Here is a 24,018-nt window from a genome sequence, read left to right as displayed (position 1 = left end):
GGTTTAATAACCAGGCCTTTTGCTCCGCACAGGCATGTCAGCTAAGTACATATTGTACCCAAAGGAAATTGCTACCCATTCTTTGTACATTTGCTTCTCTTTGTGTGAAGTCGCCTGCTACTCCAACAGGCCAGTTCAAAGTCCCTCATCAAAACCATAATTGTGGTTCTATCAACAGTGTTTTACAAGAGGGAAAATGGCTTCACCACAAGTGCTCAAAATGGATGTCATGCCAAACTTACAACTCATCGAAGTGTGAGGACACTTTGCATGACCTGCCTTGATTTTCAAAAGCTGAGTTTTATTGAGCAGTTATCTCAACAATTTTGTGCTGTTCTCCTTTCTAATATAGCAGTGGGCTCCTTTCTGCAAAGAGTTCTGTATGCCTTGAAAGCCCATGATGAGCTGGCAGGCACAAGTAACCTCTTATGTCTGGGTTTTCTTCAGCAGAAGCATGGTTTATATCTTACCAAGATCAGAACAAAAGGTCAAGGAAAGCAAAACAAAGAAATTTAATCTTGAGTCTACTACTCATCTCTCTGCATGCTGAGAAAATCCTTAATGTATTTTCCTTTTACCGTTTCAGCCCGGTACGTGTGGAAAAGTATTACACATCTGTATTAACATAGTATTAATACCTAAGATTAATAATGAGAGAAAAGCCTATCTCAGCCAAAACGAGGACTCAAAATCAGTAAAATGAGATTCCAGTGGAAGAAAAACCAGACTTCATTATTCCTAGCATTGTTAGAAAGATACTTTCTCTTTCACCCTAGAAGTTCTCCATGTGAACAAAGAAAGTTCAGGTAATTTAACGAAAAGGTTAGCATTCAGCTTTGTTAGAAAAAGCTTCAATGACTCATCCTCAAGATTATATGAGATGAAGAGTTCACCTGATCATATGGAGACTCCAGAAATGACAAATGTGTGTGAAACAGGGCGTAAGCTTCAGGGGGGAGGTGGACGTATCCTGCAAGCTGCAAGTGCTGATTTGAGGGCTGCTTCTGCCAGATGCTCAGTTTCCAGAAGAAAATGTTCTCACTAGTAAGTCTGCAGTTTTCAACAAGAAGCAGGCTATTACCTCTGATAATAAATAATCCTAGAATCATTGTATTCCTTCCCCCCAGTTCCATGTGTTTTTTGCCAGAAGATAAAATGAATCAACATGAGGCCATCAGGGCTAGCTGTGATCTCTTCCCCTCTCACAACTATTTGGCCTCTGCCTTCTCATTGGATCTTCTTAATCTCATTTGTTTTATTTTCTGTTTTCCTTGGTTCCTTTTCTGTTTATTTTCCTGCCACTGACTGAAATGTCATTTCTGGGGTTTTGGTGTGGTGTTTTGTTGGTGGGGGTTTTTTGTTTGTTGGTTTGGTTTTTTGTTTGTTTGGGGTTTTGTTTGTTTGTTTTGGGTTTGGGGGGTTTTTTGGGGGGGTTTTTTCTTCTGTTTTTTTTGGTTGTTGGGTTGTTTTGGGTTTTTTGTATGTTTGTTTGTTTTGTTTGTTTTGTTTTGTTTTTTTCCTTTTTCTTTGTTTTGGGGTTTTTTTTTGGTTTTGTGTGGGGTTTTTTTGTTTGTTTTTGGGTGGATTTTTTTGTTGTTGTTTAAGCCATAGCAATTAACTAGAAGACAAAATTTCAGACCTTATTTAACCTCACCCATCAATAGAAATCTGGTAAAATGCAATCCAATTGCAGGTCTGTAACACTTCCTAGTTTATTTATTTCAATTTGATGGGAAAGCTGTTCTTTGTGGCAAAGAGAATGTATTTTGCACTGGTCTGTAATAGCATTGTTAGCCTTTGCTGAAAGGACGCAAACCACTCTTGCATAATCATATTTATTATATCATTAGCACTGTTTTAGAGAAGTGCCAAGAAGCACATAGGGAAAAAAGCAAGTTATCAGCAAAGGCCAATAGGTGGAAAAACTATGGAGAGATCTTGCAGGCAGTGCACAGCAGTAATGAAGCAGACACATCTGATGTCTCCAGTTAATTATCTCAGGGAGATTTTGTTGTGAAGAGCTGCTGTGGCTGAGCTACAACTAGGCGCAAGGGTGGGATGTGAAGTTAGATGTAAATGCATGTGGGTTGTTTCCTTTAATGACAGCACTGACGGTCTTGGTTTGGGAAGACAGGTATCTGCCAGGGAAAGCTGGAGTTTCCCTAGGAATGGAGAATGTAAATCCCCTCCCCCTTCCAAATTATCATAATTTTACAATTAAAGGCTTTTCAGGCAAAGATTTGGGATAGAAATAACAATTCCTATTATTCTTGAAATATTAAGAATACAAATGTAATAGTACAGAAAACAAGCGAACAAAACAAACAAAAAATCCTAGAAACCCTGACAGAGTTAGAAATACAACCTGACACCTCATTGGTCAGGGTGTTGGAAGCAGTCCAAAGCAAGCCCTCCTGGAGTGGCAGTCTTCCTTTGGGAATCCAGTGGAAAACTAGTGTCTGGTATCCCTATGTCTCAGTTTGTATCTGAGTAGGAACAGTTTGGCTCCTCCTACTGGGTGGAGCATCTCACAATGGGATGATGTAATGTGCCATGTCTTTGGTGAGCCTTAATGACCCATTAACAGCAGATATCCCCATGGAGGGCAGATGGGCCATGGAAGAGATAAGGAACAGTGTCCCACCCACTTTTAACAGCTGGCCCATTACCAGAAAGCACCCACCTCCCCCCAGGAGTTACAAGAGATAATGAAAACACCTCCCCAACCGGTTTCAAGAGATGGAATAGAATAAGCTCTTTTTTTGTTACATAACCCAAGACACTGACACACGTGGCCTTGAAGGGTCTCAGAGTGATCACTTCTGAAGCAGTGACATCCACAAACTAGACGCCTTTGTTGGATTTATATGTACACACAATCTCAAAATTATGTATACATCTGCCTATGCTTTCAGGCTGGCAGACTTCCCAACAGAAGTGTCCTGTTTTTCTTCAGGAGCCTTGTAGATTTGTTCTTCTGGTCGCTAATGTTGTTTTTGCTCAGTTTAGTCACACAGCCTTCTCTTAGTCTCATTGGGAAGCTCCCTCTGCAAAACAGTAGTTCATTAGGACATAATTTATGCATCAATAATATACCTGGGTGACTGTGCATTGTCTATACCTATAAAATAAGAGGAATATCAGTGGTGTAGAATAAAGTCTGTTAAATTGTTTAGTCTTGTCTTGTTAAACACAAGAGAAATAAATCCATTGAAAACAATTTTTTTGGTAGCTGAACAAAGATTGCCTTTCTCTTCACCAACTCATTAGTGGAAAGTCCAGGAGATGGGTGACTGTAGATGCTACTGACCTTTTGTGCTGAGGTAGTACATTACCAGAGAAGAGGATCAGAAAAAAAATGTCAAGGAGTGCAGAAGAACAGGTAAAAACTCAGTTCTATGTAACATTTTCTATACACCTATGATGAAAAGGCACTTTAGAAAGCAACAAGTTGCTGAGACCTCACATTACCTTTGTACTATTACTAGGTTGAAAATATTGCATGCTTAAAGTTCCTTCTTGAGAGACACTGATGAAAAAGACTAGATGATACTTTTTTATGCCTAATGTGCACAAAAAGTACCTTGAGTTAAAGAGATAATTTGATGGTCATTTGATGGTCATTTTAAAATAAATTATTTTAAATTAGGTTCCAACCAAGTATCTGAAATTCTCTGACAAGTGTTTTCTTCCTTTGAAAAAAAATAATTTGCAGTTGTGTCTTTCAATTCTCTCTCTTCTCCTACTCCCACTCCTTCCTTGATATGGTGAAAATCTTAACAAGCAAGAGTCCAAGATGCCTACAGTCAAATTTACTGTGCACTGTCCATATGATGGAAGACGTAGTATGGGTTGGAACTGCAAGCAGAAGTGCAGTGCCATTACCATGAAAACTAAATGTTCTCCAATACATAGCATAGATGGAGCTATGTGGGGCTGGAAATATACAGAAATAATTAAAAGTTATCAATTAATTAATGAAGGCTGCCCTCTGCTCAGAAGCGCCTTTTTATATTGTGTTTTGCAGCAGAAGTGCCATGTTGAAGATTTCATACTGCCTAGGATTGTACTGAAATAGGAGCTCAGCCCTGTGCTTGATGTTTTCCAACTCTCTGCCGCAGAACAGCTTGGAGTAAACAAGTCTGTTATTAACATGTTGCTCAAAAGCAGTCTGAAAACACAAAAGCACCAACATATATTTTTGTCTTAAAAGGATCCAGTGAGTATTCTTTGCTGCCTCAGGAAACAGATACACAGCTTGATGGGCCATGCCCTGTTTTGGGATAAGTTACACAGAATTTCTTTTCTCTTATTCCAAAATAAATGATCATGATCTGCCCAGATGTTGTTTTCGTCTTTGCAGATAATTTCTTCTCTTTTTTCCAGTCTACACAGACTGATGGTACTGTTGCCTCAAGTTTGCCTGCTTTTTGCTGTTTGCATTTGTTCTCATGCAGCTCTCTACTTTATTTTCTGACTCCATCTTAAATACCTTTTACAAGCAGGCCAAAGATTGGCTACACAGGTAGCTACCTCTTCGACCTCGTTGGTGAACATCACCATCAATCATCTTTCTCCTGCCAGGGGAGAAATATGTAAACAATTCTAAAAATGTACATAGTTTACTTTAAGCTGCGTGAGAACAAATGCAAACAGTAAAACGCAGTCAAGCTTGAGGCAACATGGCACCAGAAACAAGAGAATGATACGCTACAGTTGAAGATGGCAAAAGTTTGCCATCCTCTTACTCAAGCAGTTCAAGCAATAATGGTAGTTTTGAGATTTAATTCTTGCATCCTTGTAAGTCTGTGAAGTCTTTGCTGGCTGAAATTTCAGGTATTCAAAATACGGGAGAGATCCCTGCTGGCCGGCAGAGCTCTGTTGAGGCTGTGTTGGACTTGTCACTGAGTAGAACAAGCAACATTGTAACAACCTCCCCCAATTAGCTTTCCTCTTCCAATATGCATTCCCTGGGGCCTTAATTTGTGGATAAGGAGGTTGGCTGGCAGGAATGAGTGAAGTTAGAGCGTCAGTTGTTGGTGGAATAGTTTTCTGGCACAAGGCTCCCAAAACAAAATCAGCTTCTGCAGGAGATTCCCTCAGTGCCTCGCAGTGGATCTCAGCTCTGGCTCCAGACCCAAATATTTTGACCTCATGGAGGCCTAGCACAGCTCTGGCGTACAGAGCTGAACTCAGGGACTGTCCAGATTTGGGCAGCACTCAGCTCCTCCAGTGCATGTGGAAACCTCTCTCATGGTCTCCATCACTGGTATCTTGTGGGACCACCAGCTCCCAGGAGGCAACTTCCTTAGTTCTTGCTGGGCTTTGAGGAAAGAACGTGGATTCCTAAATGCAGAACTCCTATCAGCTTCAACAGGGCAGCATCAGGATTTTTGCATCTTCTGCTGCACTGGTTTTCACCCAGCACTACCAGGCTGCATCAATAAGCCCGTTCCTAAAACAGATGAAGAGAAATTTTGTGTGGCTGCTGCTGACACTGTCAACTCTTCATCTCACCTAGTTGGACAAGTGGCAAATAAAGAGAGAAAGGCTGTGCAAGTCTGAATTTGGCCATCTCACTTCCCAGACACATCTGTTTTCATGCAAGCAAGAAGCAAATGGGTGACTAACACACAGTTCTGTAGCTCAGCAGCTGGCCCATGGATCCTCCTCCATGGCACTAAATGTGTCCCTGGCAAACACAAGGTTGAGATTTTAAATGAGGAATTAATGAAAATGCACTCTTTTTCCTGCTTGTTGTCCCTTTAAATTCAGTTTCCATGGAAACGGGTATGGAAAGGCTGCCTGGAGGAAGCCAGGAGAGATCTCTGCGGGGCTGCCTTCCCCTCTGGGTTGCCAGCTGAGCCACCCTAATTGTCAGGCTTCTACAGAGGTTTTTGCTATTGTCTTTTACACTTGGAATATGAGTGATGACTCCTCATGGATACCCTCTCTAAGGAGTCGTGAGGTGGTCAGGCATGCTCCTGTCACCTGCTGCTGGGCTCTTCACAAGTGGAGCTCCTCTCCTTCCATCCAGTGGAGCACAGGCTCATCTGAACCCCCATGACACTGCTTTGCTGCAAATGTCACCCCTGTTAGAGACATCCATTCCACTGCTCCTCTCTTTTTGAAATGTGCTGGCGCATGTGATCTGAGTACACAGACTGGGCTGGGAGCAGTGGCAGAGGGACAGCTTTCTTTCTAATTCAGTGCTTATCCTGGGGGAGCATTTGAGATCCCTCCTGGAGGACTGCATCCAGCCCTGGGGTTCCCAGCACAAGGCAGACACAGACCCATTGGATAAGGTCCAGAGGAAAGAAAGTAAAATGGTTAGAAGGCTGGAGCACCCCTGATATGAAGACAGGCTGAGAGATTTGGGCGCGTTCAGCCTGGAGAAGCAGAAGCCCCAGAGAGAACTTTTTGCAGCCTTTTAGTATATTGAAGGGGCTTACAAGAGAGAAAGGGAGAGAGACACTTTTTCTTCGGGGCCTGTAGCGAATGGACAAAGTGAAATGGTTTCAAAGAGGGTCGGTTTAGATTGGACATGGAAAGAAATGTTTCTAAGTGTTTCTAATGAAACATTGGAACAAATTGTCTAGAGAAGTTGCAGTACCCTTATGCCTAGAAGGGTTTGAAGCCATGTGGGATGGAACCCTGAGCAACTTAATCTAGTGGAAATTGTGCTTGCCCAGGGCAGGAACTAGTTTGGAACTAGATGATCTTTAAGGTCCCTTTCAACCCAAACTGCTCTATGATCTTATGAGCAGGATCCAAAGCAGACTGTAAAGCAATGGTGTTTGTCTGTGCAGTTCCACTCTTTTTCCAGGTGAACAAACCTTAATGGTCTTAGGCCTACAATATTTGCGGGTCACTCAGTCCCAGAAAATGGGCCTGGTCTTACAACTGTTGAGATCATCCTCTTCCATTTTTATTAGCATTTGAGGAGTCTCTAGTGTGTCTATGTAAGGTTGTCTTAAAGAGAACTGAATTTTCAGTGGAAGTTGACTAACAACATAAAATCCACCCTCCCAGCTGAGTTCTGCAGACAAACACAGTTCCAATGTAAAAACAAGAGCAATTTTTAAATGCAATTAATTTTAAATGTAACTAATGCTAATCATCCTAATAGCTCAGTGTTAGCTGTTACGGCTTCATATACGTATAAAAACATTATCCTCCTTGGTTACCTAAATGCTTGTCTATAATTAGAAAGCTAGACTATCATATCTGAGATGTAATACTGAGATCATTTTTTGTGAGCCAGATGAGCAATTTCTTGCATATTGTACCAGAAAAAACCCTCTGCTTGCTGCTGATACAGTCTCAGACGGAGTATAACCTTCACCACTGAGCAACATAATTTCAAAGAGGAGGTAAACTTGTACTAGAGGGAATTCAGAGAGCAATGGACATTACCAGAGGTCTGAAAAATAGACCTAAGAGACAGAATTGAACAAACTGAAGTTATTTAGTATGAGAGGAGGCAAATCAAAGGGCTACACCTCAGTAAAAGAATAAAGAAGAGAGGAAGATAATAAAATACTTTCCATGCCATAGAATCACAGAGCGGTTTGGATTGGAAAGGACCTTAAAGATCACCTAGTTCAAACCCCCTGCAGTGGAGAGGGACACCTTCCATTAGCCCAGGTTGCTCAGAGACCTGGCCAACCTGGCCTTGAACCCTGCCAGGGATGGGGAACCCACAACTTCTCCGGGCAACCCGTGCCAGTGTGTCCAGCATGTCCATGTCTTTCTTGGGCACACAGTGGATAGAGGGGAAGTATAAGGTTAAACTGCAAAGAGGGGAAACCTCCCTAGGGATAGAGACAGTCATAAAATAAGGACTTAGGTTTTTCTAAGCCAAAAACCTATCCCAGAGTCGTATGGGCAGGCTCTTTCTCTCTCCTGACATAGGACATTTTCAGTGTCTGAGATGCCCTCTTATGTTAGGATAGCCCATTCCAACACTTCCTCTAGCCACCATTTCCCTCCCACACAGAAGAGCACCATCATGGTAGTGCCTCCTCTTTCCAGGCTGCTCCTCCAGCTCCCCTAGATCATTTGCATGCTGCTGTCTTTCTTCAGCATGCTGGGGTAACTCTTCTGGTACAAGGAGGGAATAACTTTCTGCTCTGCTTTGTGCTGGTGCTTTGAGTCCCCTGTGCAGTTTTGGGCACCACAATATAAAAAATACATTAAGCTGTTGCAGAGCATCCTAAGGAGGGCAATGAAGATGGTGAAGGGCCTTGAGGGAAGCTGTGTGAGGACCAGCTAAGGTCATTTGGTCTGTTCGGCCCGGAGGAGACTTGGGGGAGAGCTCATTGCAGCTACTCCTGACAGGACCCCAGGGAATGGCCTGAAGCTGTTACAGGAGAGGTTTAGGCTGGCTATCAGGAAAATGTTGATAGGGTGGTTGGGCACTGGAACAGGCTCCCTGGGGAAGTGGTCACAGCACCAGCCTGACAGAGACCAAGGAGCATCTGGACAATACTCTCAGGGACATGGTGTGACACTTGGGGATATCCTGTGCAAGGCCGGGATTTGGACACGATGGTCCTTACGGGTGCCTTCGAACGCAGGATATTGTGTGATACTGGAGCTTTATGCGGCCACCACCGATTCCCGCCCTTCCCAAGGTTCCGGCAGGCCGGGGACCCGAACCCGCGGCCCCAACGCAGCGAGGGCCCGCCCCGCCGGCAATTGCGAGCGGAGGAGGTTTGTCCCTCGCGGGCCGCCGTGTGCCGGGTGCTCCTCTGTGCCGCGCTCGCCGGCTGCTCGTCTCTTCCGCCGCCCGGCCGCTGCCCCGCCATGAGCGACAAGGGCGAGCTGGACCTCACCGGCGCCAAGCAGAACACGGGCATGTGGCTGGTGAAGGTGAGGAGCCGCCGCCGCGGCCCCGGGCCCGGGCCTGGCGCGGCCTGTGGCAGCCGGGCCCCTCCGTTGGTCCCCGCCCCGCCGTGCCCGGGGTGGGCGCCGTGAGGCCTGGAGTGCCCGCGTCAGGCTCGCCCTGTGGCCCGGGACAGCCGCTGTGCCTGTTCCCCTTCTCGAGGACAGCGCGGGATTGGGCCCGGATGCCTGCTGAGTAAAGGAGACACCGCAGGGAAATTTGGCTACCGGGGAGCTATCGTAGAATCAGAATGTAGAGGGGTTGGAATGAACCTTAAAGAGCATTTAATCCCAACCCCCCTAGAGGTGGGCAGGGACACCTCTCACTAGACCAGGTGGCTCAAGGCCTTATCCGGCCTGTCGTTGAACATCTCCAGGGTTGGGGCATCCACAGCTTCTCTGGGCAACCTGTGCCAATGTCTCACCACCCTCACAGTAAAACATCTCTTCCTTGTCCTTGCTAGTAGTTTGTGACGAGTGACATGGCAGTATAACTACTATTGCCCCAAAACTTTGAGAGTTGGAAAAAGTTTTGAGTGTGCCCAGGTTCACATCCTGATTAGAAAACTGTCCTCATCCAAGAAGGAAAGTGAACCAATGTCTTGTCATTACAGCTCCCTTTGGTGCTAGTAAAATACAGCTGCAGTGGAGGGGCTGTGAAAAGGCAGTGAGGGTGTCAAATCAAATCTGTTTGGTGCAGGGCCACGCTCCAGTCCGGTGCCACCACTAACGGGCTGGCACTGCTCTGTTCCCTGGAGTGTTTTGCTGTCAAGACATTTTTCTGCTAAAACCAAGCATGGTTTCAGAAAGAGGAACTTGAAGCTGATGGGGGATCTTGCCCTCTGCCTGCTTTGAGTCCCCTCTGGGCCTGCTCCTCTTTTTCTAGACTTATATTTATTCTGTCTTGGGAGAAACAGTTCCTTCCTCCTCTTCCTCCTTTAGGAATAGGTTTAGACCATCAGCTTCAAAGAACCTGTGGGGGTCAGGGTGGTACCCAGATATTAGTCCTGGGTGGTGAGGGGGGGTGTAATACCATCATACTTTAACTACCAAAACTTCTTACTGCGGCCCTTAAAAATGGTTGGGGATTTCAGACCTGCTTTCCTGGGCAGAATTTTTGGTGGGCAGGTTGCTGCATCTGGCTTCCTCTTCTGTACTGACACCTGAGTGTGTGGTGTCACAAAGCCACAATGGACACTGTGCAAGTGCTCTAATTGTAGTAGCTTCTCCTGTGCGCTATCAATGTATGCTGGCAGCAAAAAGCTGCAGAAGTAGATCATGACTTAGTGAGTGACAGGATGATAAAATGGCAGATGAAATTAGGAGTTGAAAGATCTAATCTGGTATGCATAGAGAAAACCTATCCTAATTATATGTGAGCAGCAGTTGGGTTTCTGCTGGTTGTTGTCGTTCAGGAGGAGTGTTTTTTTCAGTACATGGGGATAACACCATAAACATGTCAAATGAGCAGAGTCAACATTGGGCATGATTACAAAAGACACAGAAAACAAAAGAGAAAATATTACTCTACCATCATGTTGCCTCTATCCAGAATTCTCTGTGTAGCCGTGTTCTCATCCCCCTGCTGTGAAAAGTGTACAGTGGACCTGGGAACAGTACAGAGAAGAGCACCAGGTCTGGTCTTGGCAACAAGGAATGATGGCTGTGGAGGGAACTCCTAAATAGCTTGTTACCTTTTGGGCTGGTAAGAGGATTGATTTGGAAATCTGGTAGACATCTGAAGCAGTGAGTAATGCCATGGGTGGATAAGGAATAAGTGAATAGGGAAAGGTGAACAGGAAAGAATTAGTTCAAACACAATTAGAGATGTGTCACATTAATTCATTGATGGGACTCAGTGCAAGCAAAGGAGGTTTTGCACAATGGGTAGTTAAATTTTGGAACTTCTTGCAATTAGAAGTTCTGAATGTCAAAACTTCCCAGAAGCTCAAACACAGTCGAATTCAGGCAAGAAAAATTGAATTGAGAGATTAAAAGTAATAAACTGCCAAAACCCATGTCTGCTAAAACACCCTAGAAATTAGAAGAACATGCTTGGGAAATATATTTTCTTTGTATGTTCCTTCTGAAGTAGCTGCCATTGGCTGCATTTGGAGACAGGACACTGAAGTTGCTTGTCCTTTAGTCTGATACAGTGTGATGTTTCCTGAAGCAAGGAGTTTTCAGGCACATGTGTGCTTACAGTTGGTGCCACTCTGTTTAATGAGAAAACAGGACTGGAAGGAAAGCTGGAGTATTACTCTTCCAAGTAAATGTTGGTGTAGTCCTTCATGCATGTGTTCTGAACTTACATCTGTCTTCTTGTGTATTAATGATAGTAAAACATATTGAAAAGATGCTGACACTGATAGACCATAATGTGGGGTATGCAGGATTTTATCATTTCATTTCCTTTGGACTTAAATTTGGAAACAACCACATCTGTTAGGACTTCCAACTCAGAGGCAAGACAGTGCATAGTACCTGTACTTTTTATCTTCACTAGCTAGGACAACAAGGCTGAATTTATCCTACCTTTGAGGGAGAGAGCATTCAGTTCTGATGGAATAAAAAACCTGGCTTATTTGATTTCCTTCTATCATGCATTGTGCTAGCACAGGAAGTATTCCAGAGAGACTACTTAACAGGCAATAAAAAAATGTTGTGATGGGTATTTTAGAAGCATGAGCAGTAAAAGGGGGTACCATAAAGTGAGTTGCTTTAGTACAAATCCAGAAAGCAACTGGATTTTTATTTCTGTGCTTTCAGAGAAGGCTAAGGTGGAGAAATAGTGAGAATATTTGGTTATGTACTTGTGGTTAAACGATGCCCATTTAGTGTTAGTCATTAAAACGTTAATTTCTTGTTCACTGGAATGTGTTGGTCAGATTTTTTTATTTAATCTGCTGCATTGTTCTATAGCCAGAAAGATGATATCTTTATTTAATTATTTTTTGTATATTCAAAGGAAAATTAAAACATAGGATCTGGCATCAGCCTTAGTTTCTGTTGTATACACTGCTATACAGAGATGATTGGATGGATTGCTATACAGAGAAAGAGCTAACTTAATTTTTTTGCAGAAAACTGGAAGTAGTTTGTTACAGATGCTTGTGTGTTCCCTTCTAAAGGGGGGTAGGAGCTGTGCCCAGGCTGAAAGATGAATGGAGCAGGGGCCCCTGTGTCCTGCAGTGCCTGCAGCATGCCCCGTGTACTGCAGCCTGGGGGTTGTGTGATAGAGTAACAAGAGAACAGCAGTGGGGAGGGCTTGAGGTGATGCTGCTCAGTACGTCAGATTTGGTCAAGTGATTAAATTGTATTTTTTCTTCTTTGGAAAGAAGAGTGCTCTTATCTACAAATCCCAGAATAAAGGCCACTTGTCCTGAAAGGCTACATTGAGTTGGGCAGTCACTCAGTCCACAGGTCACTCTTTCTGTGGGTATGTATTTTTCAAAATCCTGCTGTGGGATATCTGAAAATTCTGCCCTGTAAAAAAAGAGGTTGCTCTTGTTTTCTACGTGTTCTTTCAAGGATTGTTAAGACTTTGAAACCTGACTCTTTACCATAACTATTATGTTAAAGATAAAAGAAAGGTGCATAATGAGATGTCTACAGCATTTAAGACTTTCTTTAGTCTTTCCTGATTGTTTATGTCATTAGCATGTGGGTTTGTGAGTAGCACTTGGTTTTATCTGAAGTACCTATGGATAGCTGGAAGTAATCCTTTGATCACCGCCCTTTATAACCCTTTGTCTTTCTCTGCATAGCCCTTGACTGCAGGTGGGCCAGCAGAAAGATGATTAAATGCACTCCTTGAGACTTTCCCATCCAGCTGAAAGGAGTATGATTGATCTGCAACCTCTTAATTTGACCAAATTCCCAGTCTGAATGTATTATATAGCAGGTCAGTGATTTTAGCACCATGAGAGCACTTCAGTCCTTGTCCACTCATACTGAATGTGCATCTACCTCATTAGCTGGCAGTATAAATAGAGATTAGGTACAAGCATGTAATTGTATTGCTGTTGAGTCAGCTGGAGCATGTCATAGCATTTATCTTGACTTTAGAAAGAAAACTATATCTGATCTGGCATGGAACCTCCTGTAGAAAGTTACTACTTTGAAAAGAAACAAAAAAAATGTCAATAGACTGTGCCAGTTCATGGCTTTCTGTTGTGCTTTTATGGTATTTTTGACCAAAGTTGTCTGAATTTTATGAGAACCTGGACTGCCATTTAGTTTGTCTGAGCAGTTGGGGCATCTGGATTTTCTACTTATTCCATGTGTACTTCATGGCGTGCTATGAGTCTAAAGGAAAGTGCTAACTAAGCACCAGTTCCAAGATATCTTCTGGAGTTCTTGAAGAACTGATAAATGCCAAGTTAGTGTTAATTTAATTTGAGCTTTAGGAAATTAGAAAGTTGCTCATTGTCAGCAAGTTATAGGAATGGGCTCTTTTTCTTCCCAGCTTGGCTTAGTTTTACTCTATGCAAGACAAAAACTAGGTTTCAAAGTCCTTCTTTGCTGCTTGAAAAGAAAATGCCCCAGGCATAGCTTAGTGCATTTCTCACTGGCTGTGCCTCACACCGTTTTTCCATGTGGTCACAGGTGTTTTCAGTAGCTGTGGACTGTGTGAGCCAGGACAAACTGTGCTGTGCCAGTAAAGAACATAGCTGTAAAGTTCTGAGGAGGGTGCTCTTGCTGGAGATCTTTATTATCTATTTTGAGCCCAGGCCACCTGATGCTGCAGATAGCACAGCCTTTGCAACTGAAGGAATTAATGTGTAGGTGAGGTAACAGCACTGCAGCAGCTTTTAATCCTCGAGTTATGCAGGTCTAGTTCCTGTCCCTGGACTAATCACGACTTTGTGCAGCTGTTCTGGAAAATGGTTTGGGAGCTGCTTTGGTTGTTCCACCTGCTAAACACAAAATCAGCACAGCTAAAACACAGAAGTCACCCACTTCTCCTAGCTAGATCAGTCTGCTCTTTCCAGCAGCTGCACACAGACTTTGCCCAATGCAGCAAAGAGCTGGGAATGAGTGATGGGAGGCAGATTTGCCTGGGATGGTTCTGCTGTTGGAGGAGTTGCAGCAGGCTGTGGTCTGCTGCTCCACATGTCTGAGGTTCCCAGACTCTAAGCCTTCCCTTCACAGCAGAAGTTGCCTAACTTCTCATCCTTGTGATTGACTGGTTGATTTTTTTCCCCGAGAGATGATAATTTCTAATGAATATTTCGAAGTATAATTTTACCAAATAAAATACCGAGACTCCTTAGTTTAAGAATATGATGCTGATCTTTTTCTGCCTTTTAGGATTGGATAGTAGTATTTGAGATTGAAGTTAGTAAGATTTTTCTCTCATTTGAGACACTACATTGGTGTTATTTTTGTGCTGCATTATTATCTTTGCACTCTCTAACAGAATGTATATGCACACACACATATATATGTATGTATATGTGCATGTTTATGTATCTAACAGTTCCAGAAGTGGGCTGGCATGAGCTTCATAAAGTTCAACAAGGCCAAGCACAAGGTCCTGCTCTTGGGTTGGGGTAATTCCCAGTATCAATGCAAGGTGAGGGAGGAAAGGAGTGAGAGCAGCTCTGAGGACAAGGACTTGGGGGTGCTGGTAGATGAGAGGCTGGACATGACCTGGCATGAAAGCCCAGAAAGACAATTCTGTCCAGGCTGCAACAAAAGCAGCATGGGCAGTATGTCAAGGGAGGGGATTCTGTTCCCTTGCTCTGCTCTGTTCTGCTCTGGTGAGACTTCCCTCTGGATTGCTGTGTCCTGCTCTGGGGTCCCCAACATAAGAAGGATGCAAACTTGCTGCAGCAGGTACAAAGGAGGCCACAAAGGTGATCAGAGAGCTGGAGCACCTCTTCTGTGAAGATAGATCAAGAGAGCTGGATCTGCTCAGCCTGGAGAGGATAAGGCTCCAGGGAGACCTTACAGGTGCCTCAAGGGAGCTGATGAGAAAGATGAGGACAGACTTTTTAGTAGGGCTTATAGCAGCTGGACAAGGAGTAATGGTTTTAAGTGAAAGGAGGGTGGATTTAGACTAGTTGTAAGGAAGAAACGTTTTAGGATGAGGATGGTGAGGCACTGGCACAGGTTGCCCAACCAGCTGTGGATGTGGCATCCCTGGAAGCATTCAAGGTCAGGTTGGATGGAGGTCTGGGCTAGAACTGATCTAGTTGCAGATGTCCTTGCTCATTGCAGGGGGTTTGGACTAGCTGTCCATTAAAGCCCCTGCCAACCAAAACCATCTATGGTTCTCTATTGTCTACTGTATTTAGCTCATACTTCACTCGGAAGTGGTAAAAGCATTTGAAGTATTTACACATACACAATTTGTATAGAATTTTAAAATCTGCTTTTCTTGAAATCTGTTTTCTTAGGTCCCCAAATACTTGTCACAACAATGGAGTAAAGCTTCAGGAAGAGGTGAAGTGGGAAAACTAAGGATTGTCAAGTAAGCCTTTACTCTACAGTTACTGGTTGTGTTTCTTAGAAGTTATCTGCATAAAATAAGTATATGTTGCACCTGTTCTATGACATAATCCTGTTTCTTGCCAACACTGTGCATATTTCTCTGATACATGAACAGTATTTACTTGTGTAGTGATTAGGAATATAAACTGTACAAAATTATACTGGGGAGTCACTCTGTCCCATTACATGAGGTTTCTTATGTTTAAGGAAACTTAGCTATGAAATTTGCTTTTATTTGCATGTTTTATTTTGCTGCTTCTGTTCTCACATGCTGACTTTTCCTGCTTATTCTTGGGCATCAGCATGACAAAAAATTGAACAGCTCAGGAGTGAAGATGAATAATAGAACTAGAATTTGAATTTGCTTTTTTATCAGGAAAACTAAACTTGAGGAATTAAGTTATGGAAACATTGTTAAATATTTTTTAATATTTATATGTTTATTAAATAATAAATATTTTCTTTTTCAGAAATCAAGGAAGAACAGAAGTAAGTAACTGCTAAAGTTTATATTTTGGATTCTAAAAGCTGTTTAGAATGTCCTGGTTTCTAATGTCATCTTTTTTTTTTTTTTTTTTTTTTGTAATACCTCTAGTGAAGCATTGTACCACAGAATCAGGAGGAGAGAATTCTGTTAGTAGCTCTGCCCATAGATGCCTGTAGGACTTGCATCAGGTCTCTCTGTTCCCTCACTTTGATTACCTTCACTTCAAACATTTTGAGATGTGTTAGTACAAAAGGCTAAGGAGGATGCACAGAAAAAGCACACAGTGTTGGTATGAAGTATCCCTCTCAAGTTCCTGGCTGTGGCCTGTGTCTAGGGATTCTGGTTATCCAGTCCCCCCTTCCTTAGTTTCTGTACTTAGCATACAGTGTGAACATGGCAAAGGAGCTGTGTTTAAACCTCTTGTGGGCTGTATGCAATTCAGGAGTCCCAGGCTAGTAACACTTGTTGTGGTACTTCAGCACTTTTTCTGAGCTCACCTGGCTGTGTGAAACATTTTTCAGCACTCATACTGAGCAATGGCTGAAAATCTGCTATGCTGTATATTTTCATAAGAAAAATCAAATTGTTCTCTGGCTTCAGGAGGAAGTAATTTGCAACTTTTTGAAAGCTGAGTAAATTTTATTAAGTACATGAAAGCTTTGAATTCTGCATTTCAACAAGAGATCAGTGTGGAAAGACTCTTTTATATCACCCTTTATTTTTTGAAATAGAAATGCACTATACTGCTTGTGTTTTGTCTCCTTTTGTTTCCCCATAACTTGTGAAACAGTGTAATTGAATCTGTTTAGTAACACTGTGGCAATTGTGACTGTTAGGTGTCATTTACTTTGAATGAAGAGCTCGCAAGCATCAGTGATATTGGAGGAAAGCCTGCTTCAGTCAGTGCACCAAGGGAACATCCATTTCTTCTGCAGAGTGTGGGAGGACAGACCTTAACAGTGTTCACAGAAACTTCAGTAGGTAAGTTAGAATTAAACTTGTTATGACTCCCGTATTTCTGCTTTCAATAAACTCAGTGCTGTAAAAGACAGAAGACTTGGAAATCAGATTTTGGCTGTTTTCTTGTTTTCTGCGTGGCTGACACTGTTGTAATTTCTTTGTGTCTGTCTGATTACTTGGTGTGATGGAGCAACTCATTTAAGTTCTCCAGGGTTATCATGTATATTTCAGCTCTGAGTCTGCTGGAGAGAGCAGAGAGAACGTGGAATGCAGTTCAGAGTGCAGTACGTTGTGTACATTCTCCTTTAGGGTTTTGACTGAAGAAACAATGCTTTTGTGTTCCCATGTATTTTTCGTTTGAACTAGTATTTGCTTTTTTCTCCTTGAATTGGTCTCTGCTCTGAATATAATTTTATAGGAATTCTGATTTTCCCTCTATCCATTTTTTATTTAATCAATTAAAAATTTTGCATTTCCTAGCAACTAAAAAAAGTTATTTGGATTTACTGAGTAGAAGTTAATATAATAACTGGGAGCAGAGGGTAGTTAGTTACATGAGAAATGGTTGGGATGGAACACTGAATATGCACAGACCCTGTCAAAATTGTTTTTGTTTGAGACTAGCAAGCATAACATGCAGTCAGTGAGTTTTCCTAAAACTGATTTAAATGCAAAATGACTAAAACCTCTTGCTGTTGTGTTTATGCTCTTACAGAGACAGTACAATCAAAAATATACTTTATTGTTATTTTCTTGCCTTGACTATTTTTTTAAAAGGAATGTGACACAAATATTCCAAACTCCAGTCAGATTCCTTACAGGCACCATGTTTCTGAAGCTACACTCAGGTGCTTAAGTGTGTAGGCGTGTTTTGAGCTCCATGTCCATTTTCAACAAATTTCAAAATGAATTATGGCTAGTGAGAAAAAAGATGTCTGAAGAGTGGACTGTACAGATGTCCCAACTGAAAGATAACTGCCACTGTATTGGATGCCAGAAAATCCCTGTGGAAAAACCCATTATATTGACCATGGAAAAACACTCTATAAAAGCTTGCATATCTTTGTGCACCAGTCAATCCACTGCAAGGCAGTAATAGGAAATTGAAATTCACTCATTTCTAGGTTCACAGACCAGTATTAGTCTTCATAGTATAATTAGCATATTTTTTTCTGAAAAGCCTCTTGTTCCTTTTCTTTTTTAAACTGCACCATGTAACACAAGCAATATGTCATTCTGAACCCTGGGCCAAAGATTAAGCTGGTATGGAACTGCAGATGTCATCTAGAAGGATGCAATTGAGGAATTAGGCAAATGAAATATGGATAAAAAAAGTGCTTCATGCAATATTACTCTCAGTCAATACCCTTATTGAGGACTGATTTAAATCAACCAGAGCAAAAGGTGTAAAGCAGTTGGATTTGTTTTGTACAGGGTGGTTTGGTTTTTTTTTGATTGTGGCTTTGTGATTTGTTCCCTCCTCCGCCCTTTATTTGTGCACATTGAATGTCCTAAGATCTATTCTCTGTTTAGTCCTTTAACTTTGGGATCCTTATGTTGTAGTGACTGTGTTTTTGATGGCTTTTCTGAAATATGCTGTGGTCTTGGAAGATGCTGTAGGCAGTTTTTATATTCTGGATAATTCAGCACTTCACATTGACTCATCAGGTCATTTAGAGCAAGCAAAAAAGATCAAATTTGACAAGTAATTTAATATTTTCTCCATGATGTAATTTTTAGTCTTCTGAATGGATTTTCCGTGGGTTTTGTTTTGCTTTGTCTTAACTGAACTTGCTTCTCCTACTTGTAGTGTTGGAAGAAATCTGTTCGTTCTTTCACTGTTAATGTGTGCATCTCTGGTGGTCCCATATTTGTTAATGGACAGTAGTAGGCTCTATTGAGATGCAATTTGTTGTATCCAAAATGTAACAAATTGTAGTTTCTTGCTCTTCTGCAGCGTGTATCTGAGCTAATAGGAAGTTAATAGGTAAAGTAGCTCCCATCCCAGATACTGGCCTGTTAAAAATCTTCATGTGCTGCATCTTCTCTTTGGATTAGCTTGGAGATTTCTCCCATTTATTTATTTTCTTTGCCTATTTCTGTATTTTAAAATAGCCCCAGGGAATACTACTGTGTACTCTGAAGGTGGTAGTCACAAAGTATCTCCCTAGTTCCTTTGCAAGGCTGTTGCACATGTGGCCATTGCATTGCCTTCATGGCAGGGCAGATCGCTGAGGCCTGTGGTGGCGTCCCTGAGCAGGAGTGTAGCAAACTGGTGGGAAGCATGGCATCCATCACGTCTGCAGAGGGATCCAGAGCACACTTGTCTCTTGCTGTCTAGGTCTTGCTGTCTAGGCTGCTTTTGGTATTTTTTCTGCATTAAATATGAACTACATTCTGTTCCATAAACATCACCATATGTACATCAACAGTTGCTATGCAACAATGCTATTTGTGCTTCCAGTCATTTTATCTTATCTTTGTCATCAGCTATCATAGCTGTGGTTTTTTGGCGGGTGAAAAGCAGAAGAGTCTGCATATATTATAATGTGTCTTATTGAACAAAATGAATTCTTCTTATGTGCATAAAGCCAGAAACTATCTGGGGGCAATTCATGGGCCTGATACATAGGGTATATTTGATTAAAATTGTTTTCTGAGCTTCCCACTGGCAGACACCCTAGCAGAAGATAATGCAGTAATTTAACAGTAATTTCTTTCTTGGTTAAAGGAATGGGAAGACACTTCTGTTGAACATTTAACTGCAAACGTTTCTGATTATACTTATACATTACTTCCCTCACTGCTTTAATTGCTTGATGCTTAATTTTTCTACCAGCATGTAGTTTTGGTTTGCTAGATTGTAATATAAATAAAATTGCACCTTTGTAAGAGATGATAAAAGTTTCTTATTAGACTGGTTTTTTGAAAAATGTGCTACTAATATGACTTGTGAAAACACAGACCTTGGCAGGCAATTGCATCCCAGACTGTAAAGGACTGATGGGTGGAGGAGAGGATTTTACACTGTAGACAAATAAAGTATAAGATATTTCTGTAAAGTTGGATGAGATGATTCATTTTATTTAAATTTTGAATGTATCTTCACAACTCCCCCTTCTTAAGTGGGATAGCCGTAATGTCTATTTTTGCATCTTTAAATTTTTTCTTGCTCTTTCCATCTAACTGAAAGTAAAAAGTGTTCAGAGAATTCCATTGGCAGAACACATACCAGAGCTTTGCTTCTGAGCAGCGTTCATGCATGGATTGTCTCACTCTTTCATGCTCCACAGAACATTGCTGGCTTTTATAATTTTGTTTTTCTTCAGTTTCCTGAGCCTTCTCTCCTTCAGAAATTCAGTTAATGATGCTCAATTATTTTTTGTGTTCTTGTTCAACAATACACATAACTCTGCCTAATATACCCAAGAACAGCTCCTTTATTCCCACATTCCTTGAATATTCTCCTATTGTTTTGAATTGTTGGGTTTTTTCCTTTAGACATCTTCTCATATATGAAAGGACATTTTCTAAGTTTATATATGAATCATACCTATCATATAACATACAATGTGCAATTGTATTCCAGTGAGAAAGAATATTCAGAGGTTTTAATTCTGTATTTTGTATATATTATTTTTAAATATCTACTATATCCAGCCATTAAAGAAATGTGAAGGGAACAAACTGTAATAAAAACCTTTCATTAGAGCAGCTACTTCTTTAATTACACTTATTTATTCTCAGTAAAATACAGTGTGCTCAGAATCTTGATGCCTTGTAATACTGTTTGCAGTTCTATTAGGTAAGTGTATGAACTCTGAAATTCCTCATCATAGGAAATAAACACCCTCATGGTTCTGCCATCTTAGTGCAGCTTGATGAGGAGTTTTGACATGTACCTGTCTACGTTAACAGTACTTTCCAATTGTTTCTGTTCACGCTGTTACTTAACCACATATTTCAGTCTCCAGAAGGTTTTGGGATCTAACCTAATGCTTCTTTGTTCTGTTATGTACTTCAGTCTTTTCTGGACTGTTAGCAGAAGCAGAAAACCTATCAGCAGCCTCATGATCAGAAGAAATAGAAACAACAGCAGCCTTTCAAATTTATGGCATTTATGCAAATTTCTAAATATTTTTGAGACTCATAAAGATGAAACCCTTAGTCAGAAAAGGAGAATTTGTGGCTCAAGCTAGTTTAATTACAGACATCATTTTAATGCCTCAGAATTTTGTGTGTATTAATTGAGACATACAGTCCATTTTGATAACAATTGTAGTGGCTTACATCATACTCCTTCTCAATCTCAAAAAAAAAAAAGGAAATTATGTTTATTTAATTACTTCATATGCTTGTTGGAGGGTTAAAAAGTACTGTAAAGCAATGCAGCTGGCAGGGATAAGTTATTTTTATTTTCATTTCTGTTATTAAACTATAGACTGTTAATTCCTGTACAAATTTAAACAACTGAGGGTATAACACACAAAATATTTGGTCTGTTAGAATGGGCCAAATGTGATGGGAATAGTATTTTTGCATACTTCATTGATTTAAATTACCTTTTGTTTTCAGTCTCACTGATATATGTGTAGAAAACCAACACACTACCACCACCCTCTACCACAATGACAGCAAAAAAACCACTAACAACAAAAAACCCCAGCTAACCAACGCCAATCTGTTGACATTTATCAGTGTTGTTTGTCAACTCTTGTATGTTGTAGAGGAGGCTGAGCAGCTGTAGTCTGCATCAAGGAAATATACTTGGTAGACATAGTACAACTTTCTTTACCTTCTTCATTATATTAATGCTGAGAAGATTTTTAAAGCAGAACTTGTGACCTAATCATAACAAAACTGAGAAGATGAAGAAGAAAAATGTCACTTGTTTGTAAGACCTGAGTTTTGTCTGGGTTTTTGTCTCTGCTGTTGAGGGCAGATACACACACACTTTCCCTGTAGACATGAGGTACATTTATTGGTATTTGAATCAGAGATGCTCTTAGCAATCTTCAAGTGCGATGTCTTTGGCAATAGTTTCAGTGAGGTAGCTCTGGTCTTCCTTTGAAACTGACTTGAAATTAAAGAGCTTAAAGTCCAGTTGCATCTCACTTCTCACTTCAGACAGGTGCTCGTATCTTGGTATGTTTTTATGTTCTTCATTTCATCCTCTCGGCTTCTTGTGTGTGTACTGGATGTTTCCTTCATTAAGCTACAATTGAGTTAGGGTATTTGTTTTATGTCATGCTGTAAATGTGCCAAATATGCACAAAAAATAATGTCAACAAGAAAATACTTGGTTTTCTGCAAACAGGCGATCCTGAATGTATGTCTGAAAGTTGGCAGGGGTCTTTACTCACTTTGTGAATACTCGTGGCTGGGAAGGGGCCGTGTAATGATTGTTTCTCATAGAGGAAGCAGGTGCCTTCAGCTGCTAAGACTAATGACAGGCACCTGGTGTAAAGAAAGAAGGAGCTGTAGGATACTGGTTTTTATGTTGGTATTTAGTCCTCAGGCTCTCAAGCTGTATCAATCAGAAAAGAGGGACAGAAGCCTTCAAAGGCAGCAAGAACCAGAGGCAAGAAAAAGGTTTTCTAAAATATTTTATGTGTTCAGTTCTTTTAATACCCAGCCTGTAAATGGCAGAAATTATCAACCTAACTGAACTCGAAAATTACTTTGATTTAGAGCAGTAATTCACTCTTGCCTGTAAGTAAATAGCCTGTAATGACAGCTGTAACTTGCCTGAGTTGAAAGCAAAGGACAAGTATGTTTTACCATTCATTTCTAACTGTGTTTCTGGGAAGTGAAAATGTTCTTTTTGTTCTCTGCATCAGAAGATGCATAAAAAGGAGAAATATAGGAGGAACAGTCAAATATAATACTGACGAATTAATGGAGGGGTTTAATCTTTTAGGATTTGGTAGGGGTTACAATTCAGGTTACCACAATACATCTACTGGCAGCCATTTCTTGAAATGAGGGATTGGAGTTTCTTGCAGAAAGCTGTTTCTGAATCTGACTCTGCCATTCACCAGAGTGATAATTTTTTTAGCAAAGCACTTTGCAACACTGTGTCTATTTCATACATTCTTATGAATCTCTGTTACATGGAACAGGAGATGTTTCTGATTATATGTATTGTGCTTGACAAGTGCCTGACAAAAAAAATACCAATGGACTATAGTAGCATTTGAGGACAAATAATCAGAAAGGAAAAATCTTGAAGAAAGAAATTCTTCCATGGCCTGTAGAAAGGGTAGAGAAGAGGTTGATCAAGGTCAAAAATTTACCTGATGTCAATTAAGAACATTCTTTTGCAGAACCCTGATTATTTTTGTAATATACAAAAATATTTGTTTGTTTAAACTGATCAGTGAGATAAATGAATAATGTACATTGCTTGAGCATAATCTTAATACTGGCTTTGTATAAATGTGTAACTTTGTTCACAGAGTTCAGTCAGTGGTGCAATAGAGTTCTCCCGTTTAACAGTTTCTTTTTAATGGTTTCTTCCATTCCTGAGTTTGGGCACTGAAGGACTATTTTTTTGTTGCTCCTAGTAGCAAATTATTCTTCAGAAAGTATAGTTATAAACATATATCAAATGCAGTGATTTTGATTTTGCCCTAATTTATTGTTCTTTACTTTGCAACCCAGTTGTTAGATGTAATTTCAAATAATCATCACAGAAACATAATGATTACTTTTCTGTTTATTTTTTTCCAGAAAACCAATCAGAAGAAAAATCAGAAAGTGGCAGTGCTGGTGAGTACAGACACTTTCTTTGAAGCACTTAAGAAATTACTTAATATTGCAGATTTTGAGTTTTGCTTCTTAAGAAATCGGTAGATTAAAAAAAAAAAAGGTCTTTTTTGTTACATTCTATAGAATATCATTGCATTAAAAAAGAACTTCATGAACTGTTTATCTGCTGTTCCCAAAAGTTTAAATCATTAATATTTTTTATTTAAAAGAAGTGCAATAAAATGGTGAGAGAGAGGTTTACAAACATAATGTTCTTTGCAATATTGTTTTGATTTATTGTTTAAATAAATACAGTTTTTAAATTCTTTTCTTTTGGTTGAAAAGTTTGTAACACATTTCCAGATCTTTTGTTATTTGCTTTCTATTGTATAAACTAAGCAGTCATAAAAATAGTCCATAAAAAGTAGGATTATCTC

General features: G+C 40.7%; 1 protein-coding gene across 1 annotated transcript in view; it reads left to right on the top strand.

The window, feature by feature from the left end:
- Nucleotides 1-8,730: 8,730 nt before the first annotated feature.
- Nucleotides 8,731-24,018, top strand: part of GTF2F2 (general transcription factor IIF subunit 2) — a 79,212-nt gene continuing 63,924 nt past the window's right edge. Inside the window, exons 1-5 of the mRNA XM_066313311.1 lie at nucleotides 8,731-8,874; nucleotides 15,291-15,364; nucleotides 15,855-15,873; nucleotides 16,708-16,852; nucleotides 23,564-23,602. Coding sequence (XP_066169408.1) covers nucleotides 8,809-8,874; nucleotides 15,291-15,364; nucleotides 15,855-15,873; nucleotides 16,708-16,852; nucleotides 23,564-23,602 — 343 coding nt within the window. The 5' untranslated portion in view covers nucleotides 8,731-8,808. The remainder of the gene's footprint in view (nucleotides 8,875-15,290; nucleotides 15,365-15,854; nucleotides 15,874-16,707; nucleotides 16,853-23,563; nucleotides 23,603-24,018) is intronic.

Source organism: Sylvia atricapilla, chromosome 2 (assembly GCF_009819655.1).
Source record: "Sylvia atricapilla isolate bSylAtr1 chromosome 2, bSylAtr1.pri, whole genome shotgun sequence".
In the NCBI taxonomy this organism is placed as follows: domain Eukaryota; kingdom Metazoa; phylum Chordata; class Aves; order Passeriformes; family Sylviidae; genus Sylvia; species Sylvia atricapilla.
This window is presented reverse-complemented; position numbering and strand designations above follow the sequence as displayed.